This window comes from Orycteropus afer, unplaced genomic scaffold, assembly GCF_000298275.1.
Source record: "Orycteropus afer afer isolate SDZICR_OR568_19922 unplaced genomic scaffold, OryAfe1.0 scaffold00005, whole genome shotgun sequence".
In the NCBI taxonomy this organism is placed as follows: Eukaryota; Metazoa; Chordata; class Mammalia; order Tubulidentata; family Orycteropodidae; genus Orycteropus; species Orycteropus afer.
Window position 1 is genome coordinate 1833742 of NW_006921592.1, and position 20412 is coordinate 1854153.

General features: G+C 40.9%; 1 protein-coding gene across 1 annotated transcript in view; it reads right to left on the reverse strand.

Annotated features, from left to right (window-relative positions):
- TRPM3 (transient receptor potential cation channel subfamily M member 3) overlaps positions 1-20412 on the reverse strand; it is a 1151180-nt gene that overhangs the window by 62831 nt on the left and 1067937 nt on the right. The window contains exon 25 of the mRNA XM_042780585.1: positions 16651-16825. Within this exon, the coding sequence (XP_042636519.1) occupies positions 16651-16825 (175 nt within the window). The remainder of the gene's footprint in view (positions 1-16650; positions 16826-20412) is intronic.

Here is a 20412-nt window from a genome sequence, read left to right on the forward strand (position 1 = left end):
TTTGTTTGTTTTTGATTATTTAAAGTAGGTAACAACTCCACACTCTATATATCCCTTACTTTAAAGAGTTTAATTCATCCAGTAGCCTATTTTCTGAGCATCTACTATGTGCCAGAAATACTGGAGGGTGCAATAGTGAACAAGGGAGATGTGGTTCCTGCTCTCATAAAGTGGCATTCTAAAAAACTTTTATGTTCCGGATCTGAGCTGTCCAATTGGTAGCCACTGGCCACATGTAGCTGTTTGCAGCTGTTTAAGGTCTCAGTCACTCTGCACATTTCAAGCATCAATAGCCACATATGACTAGCAGTTTTGGTATCAGACAGTGCATATCTTAGACCAGTTCCATCATCCCAGAAGATTCTATTGAACGTGGCTGTATTGGAGGAATTTTTCAGACCTCCCATCATTTTGTGAGCTTAGGAAATCCTTATAGCAAACCCATAATTATTTATTATAACACCGTCTGTTCGTATGTTCATAGTTCACATTCCTCCCTTTGAAACATGTAGATGACTGGAGCCAGTGAGCTTGCTTTTTGGGGCAACTCATTTTTACTTGCAAGATGACTAAACTGGTGTGGTGGGATACTATTTTGAAATACTTTCTCCCCTCCTGTTTTTCAAGCAGGTGTTGGGTCTGTACTGCCACCTCAGGAGAAGGAAGTTGCAGGACAGAACCCAGAAATAGCCCATGAGTCTCTCTGGCTTTTATGGTGTAAACGTGTAACATCTCAAGGACCTTGGAGCATTTGTACCAAAAAACAAACCAAACACACTGCCATCAAATCAGATCCGACTCATAGCTACCCCTCCTTGGGTTTCTGAGGCAGTATTACTATGGAAGTAGACTGCCCAACCTTCCTTCCAAAGAGTGGTTGGTGGATTTGAACCACCAGCCTTCTGGTTAGCAGTCAAATGCCTTAGGCACTATGCTACCAGAGCTCCTGAAGCATTTATTGTTGTTGTTGTTGTTACATGCTGTCGAGTTGGCCCCGACTCATAGCGACCCCTCCTTGGGTTTCCAAGGCAGTATCACTACGGAAGTAGATTGCCCCATCTTCCTTCCGAGGAGTGGCTGGTGGGTTTGAACCGCCAGCCTTCTGGTTAGCAGTCAAGTGCCTTAGGCACTATGGAGTGGAGCATTTGTAGAAGGAGCAAAAGAAAGGAGGATTTGGGGAGTTCCTAAAACAGTCTTGGCTGAAGCAGGACTGGAAGAAAGAGAAGGGACATGTTTGCACACACATGAGTGTGTATAAGAATGAATGCCAGCCTGCACAGGCTCTGGGGCACAAGTTCTGGGTCTGGGGCACAGGCTCTGTGGGCACAGGCTCTGGGGCACAGGCTCTGGGGCACAGGCTCTGTGGGCACAGGCTCTGGGGCATCTCTGAAAGTTCTGTTGGGTGTAGGAAGAAAAGGTCTGGGATTTGGTACTTGGCTGGAAGGGTCATATTGACCAGAGTGATGGACATTTCAGCAGCAAACTGGTTGAACACATGACTCAAGAACCAGATCCTGCTCCCACCCCAAACCTGATCCACCTTCAGGTAAGAAGTGGGGTGAATTTGAGGTTATAATTTCCCCACAGGTTAGAGGGATGGGTTATCAAACTAGCACTGGAACTATAATAACAACAAAACAGTTGCTTTTCCTGCAGCAACTGCCTTTATGGCCAGGAATCATATTGTTGCTGTCAAGTTGATTCGGATTCAAGGTGACCCCATATGTATAGGGTAGAACTGCTCCACAGGGTTCTCAAAGATGTGCCCTTTCAGAAGCAGATCGCCAGACCTGTTCTCTGGGCACTTCTGGGTAGGTTCAAACCGCCAACCTTCAGACTAGTAGTCGAGCACTTAACCAACTGTGCCACTCAGGGACTCCTGGGTGGCTTCCTTCTGTCTAGACATATGCAACAAAAACAGACATAATCTTCTCACTTAGTCTATTTTATTTTAATTGGTAGAATGAAACTTTTCTGGGGAGAAATGAATGTGCAAAGCATTGAACTTGGAAAAACTTAGAATAGTTAGAAGATTGATTCCATTCTTGAGCTCTGATTTCACATGTTTCTCAATTGAACTAAGTGAGAAGGAAGCCAATGCAATTATAAGACTGGCTGATTTAGACCAGGGGTCAGCAAACTACAGCTTATAGGCCAAATGGGGCCTGTCTCCATCTTTTATAAATAAAGTTTTTGGGAACACAGTCTGTCCATTAATTTGCTTATTGTCTATGGCTGTTCTCATGTGACAATGGCAGTGCTGAGTAGTTACAACAGATACTATGGCCTGCAATACCACCTGAGCCTTTACAGAAAATGTTTGCTGACCCCTGACCTAGAACATAAACTGCTTAAGACAAGTTCAGTGTCTGTACACCTTTCTAATTCCTCATAGGGCCTTTCTGGAGCAGCACAGGGATTTGAAAAATATGGTGGAATATAAGATTCTTGTCTGGAATGAATTTTCTAGCCATGAAGATGACTTCTGTCAGTAACTTTTGGGATGCTAATGCCTTGTGTTACAATCACTAACTTAGGTAGTAAAGAAGTACAAGAGGGCAATTAAGTCTCTATCAACTTAAATGAGAGAGAAAATCTTATCTTACCTTGTTAATATAGATGACTAGATCATCCATCTGCTTTATATGTAACATAGGGCACCTGGCGGCCTTCTACCCAACACTGTAGGAAAGGGTCCTGAATCACTAATACAAATAATGTCAGGTTAGGTCTCAGGAGACTTGAGATCTTCATGCCTGTCTTAGGTCACATTCTTCTACAAGTCAACCTTTAGCCAAAGATTCAAGTGAAAGTGATTTGTTAAGGAATTGCTCCAAAAAGAAACTTTAAAGAAAGTGGAGGAAAGAAGATAGAAAAGGATAACAGCCAAAAAGGATGAAGTATGAGCTTTGGCCTGGTCCCTTGGGGATCTCTGAAGTATAAATTTTAACTCACAATCAGGAAGTTTTTTTTGTGGTCCTGAAGGTAGTAGATGTTTTCCATTTAAATAAGAATCAAGAGAATTAGGTTTTTATAGTCCCCTGTCTCTTCCCTGGAGTCCCTGGGTGGTGTGAATGGTTAATGCATGTGGCTGCTAATCCAAAGGTTGGCAGTTCGAGTGCACCCAGAGGTACCACAGAAGAAAGGCCTGGAGATCTGCTTCTGAAAAATCAGCCATTGAAAACTTATGGAGCACAGTTGTCCTCTGATAACTGAATCGACTGAACAGCAACTGGTCCTCTTTACGACAGGCGGTAACAGGGTACCAACTGGCCTGGGGTACAACAACTCTTAGGCCGTTAGGCTCTCTGGGTGGTAAAGAAGCTCCAGTAGCCCAAGAGAAATTCTCTGAAGATGATCACAGCTATGAGTCCTTAGTATCAAAGCATACAGAAACCGGAGGATGACAGTAAAGGTGGCGGGACTGGGGCAAACTTTAATAGTATCTGCTACAATGCCAGACTGTATGTCTTTTCCATCACCATTATATGTGATTTGGGATTTTATACTATTTTGAATCCTCCATTGTGTGGCAGAATCTTATTCTTTTTTTACCTTATTCTCTTTTCTTCAAAAGCAAATGATTTATTTATTTTTTTATGATAAGTGAAATAATCCAAATTTAAAAGGAAAGATGCTGTATGGTTCCAGTTATATGACTATCCAGAAAAGCTACAGGAGTAGAAGTCAGGCTGCTAGCTGCTAAGGCCTGAATTGGAGGGCAGGCAACTGTCTAAAAGGGGCATGAGGGAACTACTTAGGCTGATGAAAAAGTTCTGCATTTTTATTGTGGTGGTTGATACATAGATGTATGAGTTTGCCAAATATCATAGAACTGGACACCTACAAGGGGTGAAATTTTCTGAATAAACTTGACATTTCAATATATGTATATGGACCATGGAGATTCTGATTCTTGGAGACCCTTGGGGATAGGGTGGGACTGGCCTGTGGGATTTCTGGGGCTGTAATCTTTACCAAAAGAGACTTGGTGGTACACTGGGTTAAGAGCTTTGTTTAAACCGGCTCCACAGGAGAAGGATGTGGCAATATGCCTCTGCAAGGATTTGCAGCCTTGGAAACTCTGTGGGGCAGCTCTACTCTGTCTTATAGGGTTGTTATGGGTCAGAATCAACTCAGTGGTAATGGGTTGAATAATTTAAAAAATTAAAAAATAGACCATGGAAGGACACCTATAGAGTGATTTTCAGGTGGCATCAGGCCCCTCATTCTCCAGTCTCATAGGTCAGCTGGAATTTTAAGAACTACCTCAGGTTCACCATTAATAGCCCATCTCCAAGCACATTGTCTAAATGGTAGTTGCACAGTAAAGATGACTAAATAAATGTATAAAAGAATAAATCAATGAGTGCTTAGATGAGACTAACTAAACCCAACCAATCCCCCTTAGGGGAGCCCACATATGTCAGAGTAGAGCTGTGCTCCATAGGGTTTTTGGTGGCTGGGTTTTTTTTTGGGGGGGGGGAGGTGAAAATTTACAGAGCAAATTCACTTTCCATAAAAAGCAAATGATTTCTAATGTGAATAGTGCTGCAGTGAACATTGGCGTATAAGTCTCTGAGTCTCTGTTCTCAAGCCTTTTGGGTATATACCTAAGAGTGGAATTGCTGGGTCATATGGTAGATCTATGTTTAATTTTTGAGGAACCACCATGCTGTTTTTCACAATGGCTCTACCATTTTGCATTTCTGCCAACAACGGATAAAGGTTTCAATTTCACCACCTCCTCGCCAACATTTGTTAATTTCTGTTCTTTTTATCTTAGCTATCCTAGTAGGAATGAAATGTTATATCATCATGGTTTTGATTTGCATCTCTTGGATGGCTAATGATGGTGAGCATATTTTCATGTGTTTGATGGCCAGTTGGATGTCCTCTTTGGAAATGAGAAGGAAATGTCTATTTAAGACCTTTACTCATTTTATGATTGGGTTGTTTGTCTTTTTGTTGTTAAGTTGTTGAAGTTTTATATATACTTTGGTTATTAGATTCTTATCAAATATATGGTATCCAAAGATATGTTCCCAGTTGGCAGCTACCATATAACCCAGCAATTTTATTCTTAGGTATATATCCAAAAGACTTGAAAACAAAGACTCAAAAAGATACTTGCACACCAATGTTCACTGCAGCACTATTCACAAAAGGCAAAAGATGGAAACAACCTAAATGCCCATCAACAGGTTAATGGATAAACAAAATGTCAAACATCACACATACAATGGCATACTATTCAGCCAGTAGGAGAAATGAAGTCTTGATACATGCTATAGTATGGATGAACCTGGAGGACATTATGCTGAGTGAAATAAGTCAATCACAAAAGGACAAATAATGTATGACCTTATTTGTATAAAGAGCTCTGGTGGTGTAGTGGTTAATGTATTTGACTGCTAACCAGAAAGTCAGTGGGAGCCCACCAGCTGTTCTGCAGAAGAAAGATGGGGCTGTCTGTTTCTGTAAAGATTTACAGTCTTGGAAACCTATTGGGGGTTGCTATGAGTTGGAATCAACTTGGTGTCAGTGAGTTTGGTTTTCACTTATATGAAAAGATAAGAATAGACCAGGAGGCTGTCATTCAAACAGAATAAGGGGATACTGCATGGTTTAAAATCAAGAAGGGAGTACATCAGGGTTGTATCCTTTTACCATACTTATTCAATTTGTGTGCTGAGCAAATAATTCAAGAAGCTAGACTATATAAGGAAGAACGTGGCATCAAGATTGAAGGAAGACTCATTAACAACCTGAAATATGCTGGCAACACAACTTTGTTTGCTGAAAATGAGGATGACTTGAAGCACTTACTAAAGACTGAAGACTATAGACTGCAGTATGGATTACACCTCAACATAAAGAAAACAAAAATCCTCACAACTGGATCAATAAGCAGCATCATGATAGATGGAGAAAAGATTGAAGTTATCAAAGACTTCATATTACTTGATTCTACAATCAACAACAATTGAAGCAGTAGTCAAGATATCAGACGACATATAGCATTGGGCAAATCTGCTGCAAAAGACCGCTTTCAAGTGCTGAAGAGCAAAGATATCTCCTTGAAGACTAAGGTGCACCTGACACAAGCCATGGTATTTTCAACTGCCTTATAAGGATGTGAGAGTACGGAAGACAGAAGAAGAGTTGATGCTTTTGAGTTGTGGTGTTGGGGAAGAATACTGAAAGTACCATGGACTGCTAAAAGAACTAACAAATCTGTCCTAGAAGAAGTGCAGCTGGAATGCTCCTTGGAAGCGAAAATGGCCAGACTTCATCTCACCTATTTTGGTCATGTTGTCAGAAGGTAACATGTTATCCTGGAGAAGGATATCATGCTTGGTAAAGTGGAGGGTCAACGAAAAAGAGGAAGGACCTCAATGAGATGGACTGACACAGTAGCTACAACAGTAGGCTCAGGTATAGCAAGGATTGCGGGGCTGGCACACGACCAGGCAGTGTTTTGTTCTGCTGGACATAGGGTCGCTATGAGTTGGAGATTACTGAACAGCACCTGACAACAAAAACAACAACAAGATAAGAATAGGCAAGTGTTTAGTTTCTTAGTGATTACCATGGCAGGAGAGAGGAGGAAAGGAGGAGTTAATGGTGATGGAAAAATTGCATTGTAAGGGTAGAGCTGTACAACCAATGAGGAGTTCTGGTGGCACAGTAGTGAAAATGCTCAGGTTGGCAATTTGAACCCACCAGCTGCCCAGTGAGAGAAAGATGTGGCAATCTGCTTCTGTAAAGATTTACAGCCTTGGAAACTCTATGGGGGCAGTTCTACTGTGTCCTATAGGGTCGCTATCAATCAGAATTGACTCCATGGACGTAGGTTTTGTTTGGATTTGCACAGTCAATTAATGCAATCACTGCCAGTATGTTGTACACCTATAAAAAGTTTAACTGTGAAAGTGTGTGATAGATACATTTATAATGACACACACACACACACAAACTGCTGAGGCTGCTTATTATTTATGGTCAAACATCTCATGGGATTTGTTCCCTTGGTTTGGAGGTTTAGAGTCATATTTTCATGGGACATCCCAGGTAATTGGCCTAATATCATGTTTAGTGCTTCTGTTCCACCTCCGAGTTTGTTGTATAGTACCTGGGGTCTTAAAAACTTGGAAGTGGCCATCCCAGGCACAACAATTGGTCTCTATTTATCTGGAGCAACAGAAGAAAAAGGAGAGTCAGGAATAGGAGGAGGAAATGGAATGTGTGGGGAACTGCTTCCATGAATAACTGCCTCCTTTGCCATGAGACCAGAAGATCTGGATAGTGCCCGGCTATGATTACTGAACATTTTGATAAAAGTTTCTATGGAAAAATTCTTATCAAAAGGGGGAAAAGGCTCCAGACTTTCTGGAGCCATGGAGGCTTTATGAACCCCTAAAACAATTGCCCAGAGATAATCCTTAAACCTTAAACCAAAAGTATCCGCTAAAGTCTTCAGACCAAACAATAGTTTAGCTTAACTAGTAAGGAATGTCTGCCTTGAGCTCTGTGCTCTGTCTGTATGGGATCAAACTGAAAACTGCAATGTGAAAGATTAGATAGGAAACCTAGGGGTCAGTGAGTTCATGTTAATGGCAGAGGATGGTTGTACAACTCTAAGAATATAATCAATGACACTGAATTGTTCATGTAGAAACTGTTGAATTGCTGTATATTCTGCTATGTATATTCTTGACAACAATAAATAAAATATAATTTTTTAAAAAAAGCAAATTATTTCTTGGGGGAACAAAAATCCATCCACTTTTTGTTGGGAGTCTCCTTTTTATACTAAAAGATAAAAAATTCAAAATTCTCCTTGAGTCTTTTACTTCTCCTGTCACATCTTTCTGGGAAAATATATCCCATAAGTTGTCTCCCCACTCCGCAGAAGATATCTCCTTTGTCTGACCTATGTTTACCTCTTTCATACTTCAAGGGATTGTTGGCTCAACTATATTGGGATTTGGGGAACCAAGTCATGTTCACTGTGTCCACAGAGAGATTCAACTTGTGAGTTCATGGACTTCAGACATACTCGCTTTCATATTTCCAGAGTGAAGAGTCCTAAGCTTCATCTGTCCTTAAACTGCAGTCTTTCATTCATTCTCTTAATTAGTTTGGTTGCCCTTCTCTGGCTCAAGGACTTTGCCTTTCTTGTGGATTGGTTTTCCAGGCACAGGTAGTCCACAACTTTAGATTAGCCTTTTCTATTTTCTTTTGAATACTGTTGTAGATGGTGTGTAATATTTTGGTTTGCATTATACACCATTCAGGTGTCTCTAGTTTTCAATATTTTGCAATTACCTCTCCTAACCTGTAGCCAATTGTATCTAGCTAGTTCTAGCTATTATTTTTTATGACTAATATTATATGAAGGAGCTCTGGTAGCATAGTGGCTAAGACACTTGCCTGCTAACCAGACGGCTGGCGGTTCAAACCCACCAGCCACTCCTCGGAAGGAAGGTTGGGCAATCCTACTTCCGTAGTGATACTGCCTCAGAAACCCAAGGAGGGGTCACTATGAGTCGGGGCCGACTCGACGGCACATAACAACAACAACAACAATATTATATGAAACATGTTCATGATAAACCTTAACTGTTACTTTTCTGCTGACACACACATGAACTCCTCCTTAAATTTGCTGGCTTAGTGTTTAGCATTGCCATAGACTTTAGCTTCTTCTCCAAATCCCACAGACTCCCATTTTTAGATCACTTTTGCACATGCTGAAGAGGACCAGTTCCAAGATACAGTTTTTAAGGAACTTACTGTTTTATGTCTCTCTCTATTCAGATGGTTACATGCTTTTTATATCTTTCTTTTTTCCCCACAGCGCTAACTTAGTTCCCTATAGGTGACAAAATAGTCCTAACAACTAGATGGGAAGTCAACTTTTTCTCCCCCAGGTGCAACATTTTGCGGAGCGCTTTGAAGCGTTTGTAAGAAGGTTTAAAGAATTTTAAATATATTATCTCTGCTGGCACTTTATTTTCCACGGACTTACCTAGAACTTGGAATATTCGTGATAGAGTGAAAAGGCATAGGCTTTGGAGTCATGGAAACATAAGGTGTCTCAAAAACACCGTTAAAACCACAATTATAACAGAGGCTGGAAATGGCCGGGATGGATGAAGCACCAACTTAAATGGCAGGGAAGGAATTGGCAATCTAGAAAAAGTTAAGGAAAAATTGTGTCTTCCAAAGGGGCATTAATAACTCATTTTTGTGAAAGGTGACAGATGATGTTTCTTTGTCATCGTAGGTCACTGCTAATTTCAAAAGGAGAGCCTCTTCTGAGATTGTCCTAAATTGCTCCGCCTCTTAATTCTGAATGCCAATTCACCATTCTGTGACCACAACATCTTATCATAATTCTCAGGATCCTCAGTTCTCGATGGCCTTGCTGCTCATTCTAGAACACAGTGCTTTGACCACTCTTTTTCCTTATAGTCACTTACTAACATTATAAACTTAATTTCTTCTCTCTCCATCATGCACCTCATAATGCATAACTTTAAGAAGCCTTGCCACTATCCGCGTAAACTTAATCTGCTTTCTTTCTGCCATTGTGGTACAGTAAAGCATTAGTCTTGCGTTAATCCAACCAATTGACTTTTCTGAAACTATATTGCTGCTGAGTCTTGACTGAGAAAACACACACCTAAACAAATTGGTAGCCCCAGGCAATCCTTGCATCCTTGGGTGGCGCAAATGGTTAAGCGCTTGACTAGCCAAAAGGTTAGTGGTTCAAAGTCACCCAAAAGCACCTTGGAAGACAGGTCTGGCAATCTGCTTCTGAAAGGCCATAGCTTGAAACCCTATGGAGCAGTTCTACTCTGTAACACATGGGGTCACCACGAGTGGAAATCAACTCAACAGCAACTAATGAAAGTAGCAGCAGCCAAAACCAAACTCAGTGCCATCAAGTCAATTAGACTCATAGCAACCCCTCCTTGGAGCAGCAGGCAATCCTTTGATATGTACTTACTCAGTGAAAGCTCCCATTTTCCCCAGTGGTGATTCCAAAACAATACTTTGCCCAAGTCCTTCTGATTTTAACTTCCTAAAGTCTCTTGTTGCTCTCTTCTCCATCTCAACTGTTATCATGCTAGCTGGTGTCCTTATCATGCTCACCTCCAATCTGAACCCCTCTTATAGGCCGCCCCTCTCACTTTTGCCTTGAACATGAAGCATAAATCCCCTCTGATCTATTCTCCTGCCTCAATCTTCAGACCCATCTGTCCTGCTTCCTGCCTCCTGACACTGAGCCATACCAAATTACTTGTTGTTCCTGGAACTTTCCATCCATGCTAAGTCTCAGTTTGGAATGGCATTCTTCTCTCTTCACACTCCCTGCTCCCATCTGCCTAGCAAACATGGGCTTATATTTCAAGGCTCAGCTCAACCTTCCCTTTCTTTCCAAAATCTCATCTATTGCACCCATACTCTTACCCCAGGTAGAACTACTTTCTTTCTTGGATTTTTTCTGCATGAATATAGTGCTGATGTCAGTTTGCTGCTGCTGCTTCTTTCTTTCTTTTGTTAAAAAAAGGACCAGTTGCTTCGAGTCAATACAGATTCATGGTGACCCCTTGGGTGGCAGAGTAGAACTGTGCTCTGTTGGGTTTTCAGTGGTTGACTTCTCAGAAGTAGGTCACCAGACCTTGCTTCCAAGGGGCCTCTGGGTGGAATTAAACCTTTAACCTTTGGGTTAGCAGCCAAGTATGTTAACCATTTGTACCACCCAGGGACACCTCCTGGATTGTAAACTCCTTGAAATCAATGTCTGTGTCATGTGCATCTCTGTACCTCAGTATCCAGCTCAGAGCAGGAACAAAATAAATATTCAATGAATGAAGAATGAACAAATCCAAAATAAATCCAACCTGTGAGCAAATGCTAAGTGAATCTTATGATGGTGGAACAAATGTTGATCACAATAGTATACTGAGTCATCACCAAAGCCTGTCTGCAGATAGCTCTGTTGTTTAGCCTCAGTTTGTATAAGTCAACAAGTTGGGGGGTGGCGGGAGTCTCTAGAACGTGAGCTGCCAGAAAATGGGGGTGGTGCCTCATATTGGCTTGCTTCCTTAGTAATTTCTGAAAGCAAAAACTAGCAAAACAATTCCCCACTTTCCCAAAAGTTGGCATGGACTCAAGTTTTTCTTTTCCAAAATACTTTCTTTGCTCAGGCAACAGTCCCCACGCTATAGCTGTGAGGCATTTGTGTGCTCTGAATCCATTAGAGGAGGTCAGTACGGAATACCAAACAGATGCACAGCTCTGAGTTTGGAAGAGCTGGAGTTGAACGACTGGAATGCTTAACAATGGCCATTCTCTGCATTCCTGCTGTTCTAAGCATCACCTGAAGCAGGTATGTTTTAGAGACAAGCTTCCTGCACTGTTCTCATTTCCACACCTGAAGTGAGGAACAGATGATGTGAGGCAGAAAGCTAACGCAGGAAAATGTTTTACCTTTATACACACATACTTGATCCTTGTTTCTTTACAAAAACAACACTTTAAATCCAGTTGACATTCACGGAGATACCGTGGAGACAAAAGAATTGATGATATTTGTTTTATAGCAAACATTTTGTAATAAATAATAAATAAATAAAATCAAACAAAACCAAATTACCCCTCCAGATTATCTGCCAATTTCAGGTGGAAAATGAAAGCCTGAGGTAGTTTTATTTATTTATTTTTAAAGTAGCCCAGGCATTAAGTAGATTGGATAGCTAATTTGCAGTGAGTGGAAATGGTCAGATGATATTAAGTTGTCATGGTAGAAAGTCCATTACAAGCTTCTGCTTTCACATTACTACCCAAACTTATATAAACTACTCGGAGAGGGTGGGAGAAGGACTAAATTTAGACCCTTATTCAATACATTCAAGAGCATGATTCATTTTCCTCCTGCCCTCGTTCAGCCTGGGGAATCTGCGTGGAGCAGGCAACACACGAATGCCCTGTAAATAAAGGGAATCTCATTCATTTGGAGGCTAGAGGAAGCCAGAGGCACCCCATTTTCTCTGCTAACAAAGGTGTACTTCCAGGCGCCTTGCTCATGAAGACACAGAAGTAGATTCTAAGCTGGTGAGACTCATCTACTTTGAGCTTTTCTCCCAGCACTGGCATAGAAGCTGCTAGAAGTTTATTCTGTTCTTCCTCTCCTCTAAGTGGCCTTTTTCCCTCCAGTTCCAGTGGGATCCTGATCAGATCTTAGAAACCATGCAACTTGGGTCAACCTAATGAGATGCTCAAAAGTACGTCCTCATTTGGCAGAGATGCATTTGGCAAGCTGGAACCCAAGCCACTTTGTGGTAGCATGTAGTTTGGATCTTAGAGAGCTAGTGTTTATCTCTCTATCTAATACAGATACCTGAACACATGATTGGGCTATTTGGGAAAAAGCCCCATAACAGTAACAGCAAATTCAATTCCCATTAATAAACCAAGGATATTAGGCAAACTTTCCAGGGTAGAACAGACCATCACAGTTTCATGCCTAGTTTCATTACATTCCATTCATATTCCTATACTTTCCTCTGCTCCAAATAAAGCATTTTTACCTCTCCAGACAATTCAGATTGATGCTGAACCATCATTTGTGTTGTGGTAGTTAAGTTGTATGTCAACTTGGCTGGGCCTCGTTTTGAGAAGCTGGATGTAGTGATTCCCCATGATGGGATTGGTAATCAACACCATGGTGGAATCTACTGGAGCATCTGAGTAGCTGCCTTAGGGATGCTGGTCTGCTCCCAGTACACAAGAAGCAGCTTTGAGAAAGGTCTTGGCAAAAAGGTCTTGGACCCAGCATGTAGTAGCCGAGTCTTCAATCAGCAACCTGCCATGTTTCCTGCTGATCTTGGGACTGTCTCTGCAGTTGAACTAGTAGCCTGCCGTGTTGTTTGGTAAAACTGAGACTGTGCCATTTTATTTGTTGACCTTGAGTTTGTCAGCCTCAGCAGCCAGCAGCTGCCTGAGTGAAGAAAGCCTCCAACTTCAGTGGGCCAGGAGCAAGAGGCGGAGCTGGGGCCCAAGGTTGAGGGGCTTTCACCCAGCCCCTAGAGCTGTCACTTTGAACTCGGATTTCTAGCCTCCTAAACTGTAAGAGGGGAGCTCTCGTAGCATAGTGCCTAAGGCACTGGACTGCTAACCAGAAGGCTGGTGGTTCAAACCCACCCGCCACTCCTTGGAAGGAAGATGGGGCAATCTACGTCTGTAGTGATACTGCCTTGGAAACCCAAGGAGGGGTCGCTATGAGTCGGGTCTGACGCGAGGGCACATAACAACAACAACAACAAACTGTAAGAGAGTAAGTCCCTGTTTGTTAAAGCCACCCATTTGTGGTATTTCTGTTACAGCAGTACTAGAGGACCTCTGGTAGCATAGTGCCTAAGGCACTTGACTGCTAACCAGAAGGCTGGAGGTTCAAACCCACCAGCCACTCCTCAGAAGGAAGGTTTGGCAATCTACTTCCATAGTGATACTGTCTCAGAAACCCAAGGAGGGGTTGCTATGAGTCAGGTCTGACTCAGTGGCACATAACAACAACACAACAACCAAGAGGTAACCAAAACACATGTTAGTCCAATTCAGTTCAGACATGAAAAGCACTTATTTTGTGATTTTACAATTAATCTTAAGGAAAAAAAAGTCATTTTTAAGCACATTTGGAAAGTAATCTTACAAGTTTCATTCTAGCTTCTTTGGCTTCATTGATAGCTCTGTGTTTAAGGACAAACTGTAGGAAAAAAGGTGAAAAATATGTCAAGACTTTGTAGTTAGGTAATGTTACCTCCTAGAAGTGACAGAGTGAAAGCTACCCTCCTTTCTGAAGGGAAAGTCTGATATTAATAATCTACCCTAGGGCCCCTTTATACATGTCTATCTATATCCATTCCAATTAAGAAAGAGACTGTTTTCCCAAACATGAGATGGGTTCAACAATATTGAAGTTCACAACAGAAAGAGTTAGGTATGGAGCACGTGCACTACATTAGAGATGGTTGCTTTGGGCAGGGGTGTTTGGATGAGCAGCACTTGGAGAGGCCCACACAGGGCACGTCCACAGGATGGGATTGGCAGGCCCTGGGCAGAGCCGTGGGTCCAGCTGGATATGAGATCTGATCAGCCTGAATACATGCTTCACAAACCAACCTGGGACACGGCACAGAAAATAGGCAAGACACTGTAGGGCAGTTGATTTGTGCCTTTCTCAAATAGCTTGGTATTTGGGTCTCTGACTGCTAGCCAGAGGCTGGCGGTTCAAACCCACCAGCCACTCCTTGGAAGGAAGGTTGGGCAATCTACTTCTGCGTGATACCACCTCGGAAACCCAAGGAGGGGTCACTATGAGTTGGGTTTGACTCAATGGCAGTGACTTAGTGTCATAACATGAAAATCAAATCTGTTAGATGACTGGGATGTCCAATGACCTAGGCCAAATGTCATGACAGATTTTGGGGCAGCCTTCTAAACCCATTTGAGAAAGGACAAATATTCTTGAGCACTCTAGACAGAAAACTGGCTGATTTAGCTTAGAACAGTGGGGAGGATACTACTAAAGTTGATTTCAGAACATCAAAAAGGAAGATACATGGTTGGGGAAAGGGGGTGAGAAAGGTTGTATCCATCCAAGGTTGGGCCAGTGATATACTGGGATTCGGGGTAGAAATTTATTCTCACACATAGAGCACTGCAGATGGAATTAACAGTGAGGGAAATCTATTTTCATCCTTCACTCACACAAAGCATCACTCTTCTGTCTCCAGGGGGTTTCAAGTTCTAAACTACAATCAGCCCTTCTTATAAAGTAACAATAAATCCTCTGATTCAGCCAGATGGTAGTGTTTGTTGCACTAGGCTGGGTTCATAGTACAACATCAATAAATGGCCACTTGTAGAGGGACAGAGAGAATCCCATTTATAAAACATACCTACACCTCCCTCCTCCTCTCACCCTAGAATGTTGGTTGTATTTTCAACACACCCTTGGATTCTTCATCTCATTTGGGGGAAGAAAGAAAACCAGGAAAGGCAAAATAATTTAACTAAGTAGGAAAGCAATTTCTTAGGAAGGAAAACAGCACATTTAATCTCTGAGGAAAATGATCATTGGTGGGCTTTTTAAGTGTTGTTTTGCCCTGAGGGACCGTTTGAAAGGAGGAACTCAAAAGGATTTTCCCCCGTCACTGGAGAGCTGTCTTGGTGAAGGCTATACAAAGACATTACAACTGGGAGACGATTAACATTCTTCCTCAGCGAATTGGCTGAGTCTCTTGAAATGAGTATTTGTCCCAACTAAGGGGTTCCAAGAAGGCTTGCTTGCCTCAGATAATTCATTTTAAGAAGGAAATTTGTTCAAAATATATCAAGGAAGGAACAATGACGTACTAGTGTGTTCTGTTGCCAGAGTAGGTACATACTCTCTTCACAGGCCTGGGACTCATATCCTTAGGAATTTTTTTCTCTTATTTTTCTGGTCTCAGTCTACACTGGCAGGGGCTGGAAGGTGGGGGTGAGGTGTAAGGAGGTGTGTGCTGACTAGTCTCTGCTCCTGCTCTTAATAAACTATACTATCTGATTATGTAACACTAATCTATGTCTATAGTCCAGGGCTGAGATGGCTGGCCTGTCAGCAAAAAATGTTTGAAAATGTTAATTCAACAATGTTGGAGGGATGTTATTTCTAGAGCTAAATCCTCAGGGAAAATAAGAAATAGTTGCTCCTGGGATCCAACTCCTCTACATAGAAAGATATTTCTTTCCTGATGCTTTTTTCACAGATACTTTCCCAATGCCTAGTGTGTCTTGACATTGGGCTCAAATAAAACCTGGAATAGACTAGTGGGATACAACTATCTTCAAACTCAATAGAAGAGGAGTGTTTATTTTAGAGAATCAGCATCTATTAGGGTGCAAAATGGGTCTGCTGCTTCTTGCTCCCCACATTGAATCACTTCATAATACAGATACTGTTTTTTCCCTGGCATGTACAGCAAGTGACTGAGTTTATGACCTAAGGCATTTTCCATACTTCCAGGCAACGAACACTAGCTTCCTATGGGTCTCAGTAGCACATAATTTAGACAGTGGGAAAGGGAATTGGAGAATAATTTCCAATGCAAGGAAAACATCATGCAGATGTTTGCCCTCTTTCTGAATTCTGATGGTAAAATTGAAAATTATTTATTTGCTCTGAAGTCAAACTCCAAGATTTAATTTTTAAAAACTGGGACAGGGGTAGGAGTGGGGAGCAGTGATAGAATATATTCCTGATACTGAAATATTCCACACATAGCCCTAGGATTTTAAATCCCAACAGAATTTAGATTTTTTTCAGAATATGATCATTTCTTGATCAAATTTGGCATACCAGATGTTGATTTGTGTCACATCGAGGACATACCTGAAGAAACACCTGAGGATGACTGCTAAAATTGTACATCCACCTTCTTTTCCTTTTCCTTTTTTCTCCAAGATAGCAAGCTAGGAATCAGTCCTCTATCTTGAGCCATTTATTGAGAACAAACAAATGAACTTGAAAAAAGACATGACCCAATTGAAGTTAAATACCTGACTTTGGTGTATGAGAATCATAAACTTGCTTACGGTCTATCTGGTCTGCAAACACTTCCCCATAAATCATCCAATAGGGCATGTAGAAGATGTTCTTGGCCAGTTTCCATGATGGCTCCTCGTTGGGAAAGAGGATGGCTTGTCTTGCGACCCCAAAGCTCATCAGGACCACCAACATAATAATGACAAAGTACATCATGTCTATCATCTGGAAGGTGTGGGGAAGCAGAGAGAGAAACAAAAGAGAATCCATATGACTGAGTGTTTCTGTGAATGCTGACATTGATGGAAATCTTTGAAGGAGGTTCACTTTCTATACTGCTGATAAAGGATATTTAGATAGGGAGTTGTGTTCAGATACTTGTTTATTGAAGCCAATGCCTACTGAATATTATCAGTAACTAAAAAACATTTAAAACAAACAAACAAACAAATTCACATGCATTGGAACATCATTGTTTTTCACTGTTGTCTATGGGACCTAGTCAAGTCTTGGCATGGAAGCTTCAATCACTAACTTTTTCTCTGCTTGTAAGGGAGGCAAGGTCTCTTAGCAAAATTATAATCGGGATAGTTGAACTATATTGCAATAGTATACATTTCCTTTCTAAGTTCTGAAAGGCTAATGAAGAGTTGGAAAGCTCAAGGTAATAATTACCTGTGAACAAAGCTAGGACAAACCAGATATCCATGATATATGGTGGTCTTCTTGTGGCCCCATTTCCACTCCATGATCTTTCACCATAAACCAGTCCTTCAGAGACCCACTCTTTCTATACTTACTTCTCCTGCAAGGTATCCTATAGCCACGGAAGGTATTTTCTTAGGTATAGAAAGTTGTAGCTTAATGACTCATACCTGTGCTTGCTGTTGACATGCTGGATTTTCATCTTGACAAATTTACCAAATTCCCTGGACTGTAGTCTAGTACAATGTTTTCTTATTCTTCTTTATTCCTTTCTTCCTTCCTTGTTTCCATGATACATGTTATCTGAGATCTGTTTCTCATATGCCAAGGTGCCTTCCTCTTATCACCCAAAATAGATGAGGACACAGTAACTATTGTTTTTGCCTTGACAGAACCCATCACCACCTTCTTCTTTCTTTTAGAAACATATCCCACCCATTCTGGCTACAAGGTAGGTATGTTTTCCAGGCTAGGTTTACCATGGTAACATCCTTGGCAACAGTGATAGGAGGTAGGCATCTGGCAAACAACAGGCCAATTGGATCCTTTCTTTGGATTTTTTTTTCTCCTAAAGCTCCCTTTCCCTCTCTATAATGATGTGACTTCAGAGTGTCTGATGTTAGACTGAGGTCTCCACTAATGAAAATGATATGACTGAATGAAGCAGATATACATGAGAGAGAAAGACACCTGACAATATTTGAGTCTCTAGTTACTGTAGCTCCCTAAGGCCAGTTCCATCATCCCTTTCTATGAATCAGTATATTCTTTCTAAGCTGAAACTAGTTGGAGATTAATTTCTGTCCCTTGCTTCAGACCATCTAATAGTGAGCTCTGGTGGCGTAATGTCAAAGGCATTTGACTGCTAACTAGAAGGCTGGTGGTTCAAACCCCCCAGCCACTCCTCAGAAGGATGATTGGACAATCTACTTCCATAGAGATACTGCCTTGGAAACCCAAGGAAGGGTCACTATGAGACAAGTTGACTCGACAACAGTGAGTTTGGTTTGGTTTTGGTTTGGATGTCTTAGGACCCTGAGGTCTCTATATATATTAGGTCAATTAATCAACTTTCAAGGCAGTTTCTGAATCTACCTCACATAATTGTGTGACTTTGCAACTAATTATGAATCTCAAAATTTCACATTTATTCATATTTGTTCACTGTCTTTAAAAATATATGCTAGTTCACTATTATTTCTTCCACATTTCAGTGATCTCATATCTCTCCTGAAGCAAGCAAATCAATGATGTTAAAACAGTTTTATAGAAAACCTTTCTGTCTCCTGTTTTCTCATGCTTGTTCTCTTATTTATCTTGTAAAATTCATTTATCTTTTATTCATAAAAATTTCAGTCAATGAACAAACACTAATAAAATCTAATGTTATGCTTATTTAGACTAAGTAAAAGATGGGAAAGAGAGGAAGGCGGTACTCATATGATTTATGAGCCAGTTTGGCCCAACAAAACTCAGTCAGTAAGTACATCAACTGTTCTCATCTAATTGCTCAGGATTTTTTCCTCTCAGATTGACTGTGATAGTTATCCAAAGGGTCCAAACAAATACCCAAAGAGAAGAAACATTCTTTCCAAGCATTCAGTTTCATATACTTCAAAGAAGTTTTAAGTTCCATACAAATACCATAATCTGGCAGAGTGAAATGCAGAAACAGAGTATTATTTGTGAGAACAGGGACTAGTTACCTTTGTTTATAAAGCTAAATTTTCCAGTTGGTTCAATATAAAGAGAAGTATCTTCATCTCATTCCTGTAAATATCTTTATATTTTGCAATAGGCATTCTATAGGAGACAGTATGCTATGTTAAGCACGTGTTCTTGCAGGACAGATTGCCTAAGTTTTCATCTTGATTGTGCTGGGAAGTCTTGAGAAAGCTGTTTAACCTTGGTGTGTACATATATGAAACTGGGATAATAACAACAAGGTATGTTATTTTTGTAAGGATTAAATGAGATATATGTGAAACACTTACATGGTGAATTCTCTGTCAATGTTAATGTGTTATTATTGCCATCATTACAACTGGAAGGAGATCAGCTTGCCGACTGTGAATTGTCTTTGTCCCTTGCTGAGCCTCAGCGTATTCAGTTGTTACAAAAGGACACTAAAACCGATTTTGATGGAACTGGAAGGATAACGACATGTCTGACATTTATCTGGCACATAGTGAATGATCGCTACTATTGTTTTTACTCTGGATTATGAAAGTGAGTGTAGTATTATGTAGAGAATTCCACTCAGAAGTGGAATTTGATGGAAAGGAGTCAGGATTCTGTTAAGTGATTCTGGAACCGGCAGTTCAGCTGGAATCGTACTGGGTTCGCAGGTTTTCCATGCTGTGAGGCATTTGGTGCACTGTTTCTTTTAAAACGCAAATGCTCATAGAACCAATTTCAAAATGGGCTCCTGATCATTGTTGTGTCCAGGAATCCTAGCAGCTGTCTGTCCCTAGGCCATGGCATAGTGAGTTACTTGGCTGTTTATCATTGAATAGGGACTTCCTGATATTGAGAGGCTGGTGTGTTTTGGTAAGTTTCCATCCTGGCAGTCCATCTGGTTCTCTGACAAATTCTACATGCATCTTTTACCTACCTTCTGGATCAGTGACTCAATTATGGACCTGATTATCCTAAAAACCCCACAGAATAGAAGCAAAGTCCCCAAACATAGTCATTTTCTACTTTTTCTTGACTGACAAATGAAGTCATTCATGAGTTAGAAGATAGAATAAATGAAGAAAGCTTCTCTTGCTCACTCATTAGTAAGATTTCATTCTAGTCAAAACTGGGGATAAGTATGCCATTATTCAAATGATAGATGTGGATTTTAAAATCATCTTGCTGCATTGGTATGACTTCAGTTATTTCAAGACTTAAATGTGACCCAACCTTTTAGAATAATATATTTGTTTTGTTTGGGTCTTTTCAGTTTTTATTTGTTAAAATAAAATCAGGTAAGAATGAATTAGAAGAAGAAACTGATCAGATTGTGCAGTTGCCTAACACAGTGGTTCTCAGTAGCAGGTGAGTGTGCCCGCTCCCCACCCCCACTGTGGAGATTTGGCAATGTCCAGAGACATTTTTTG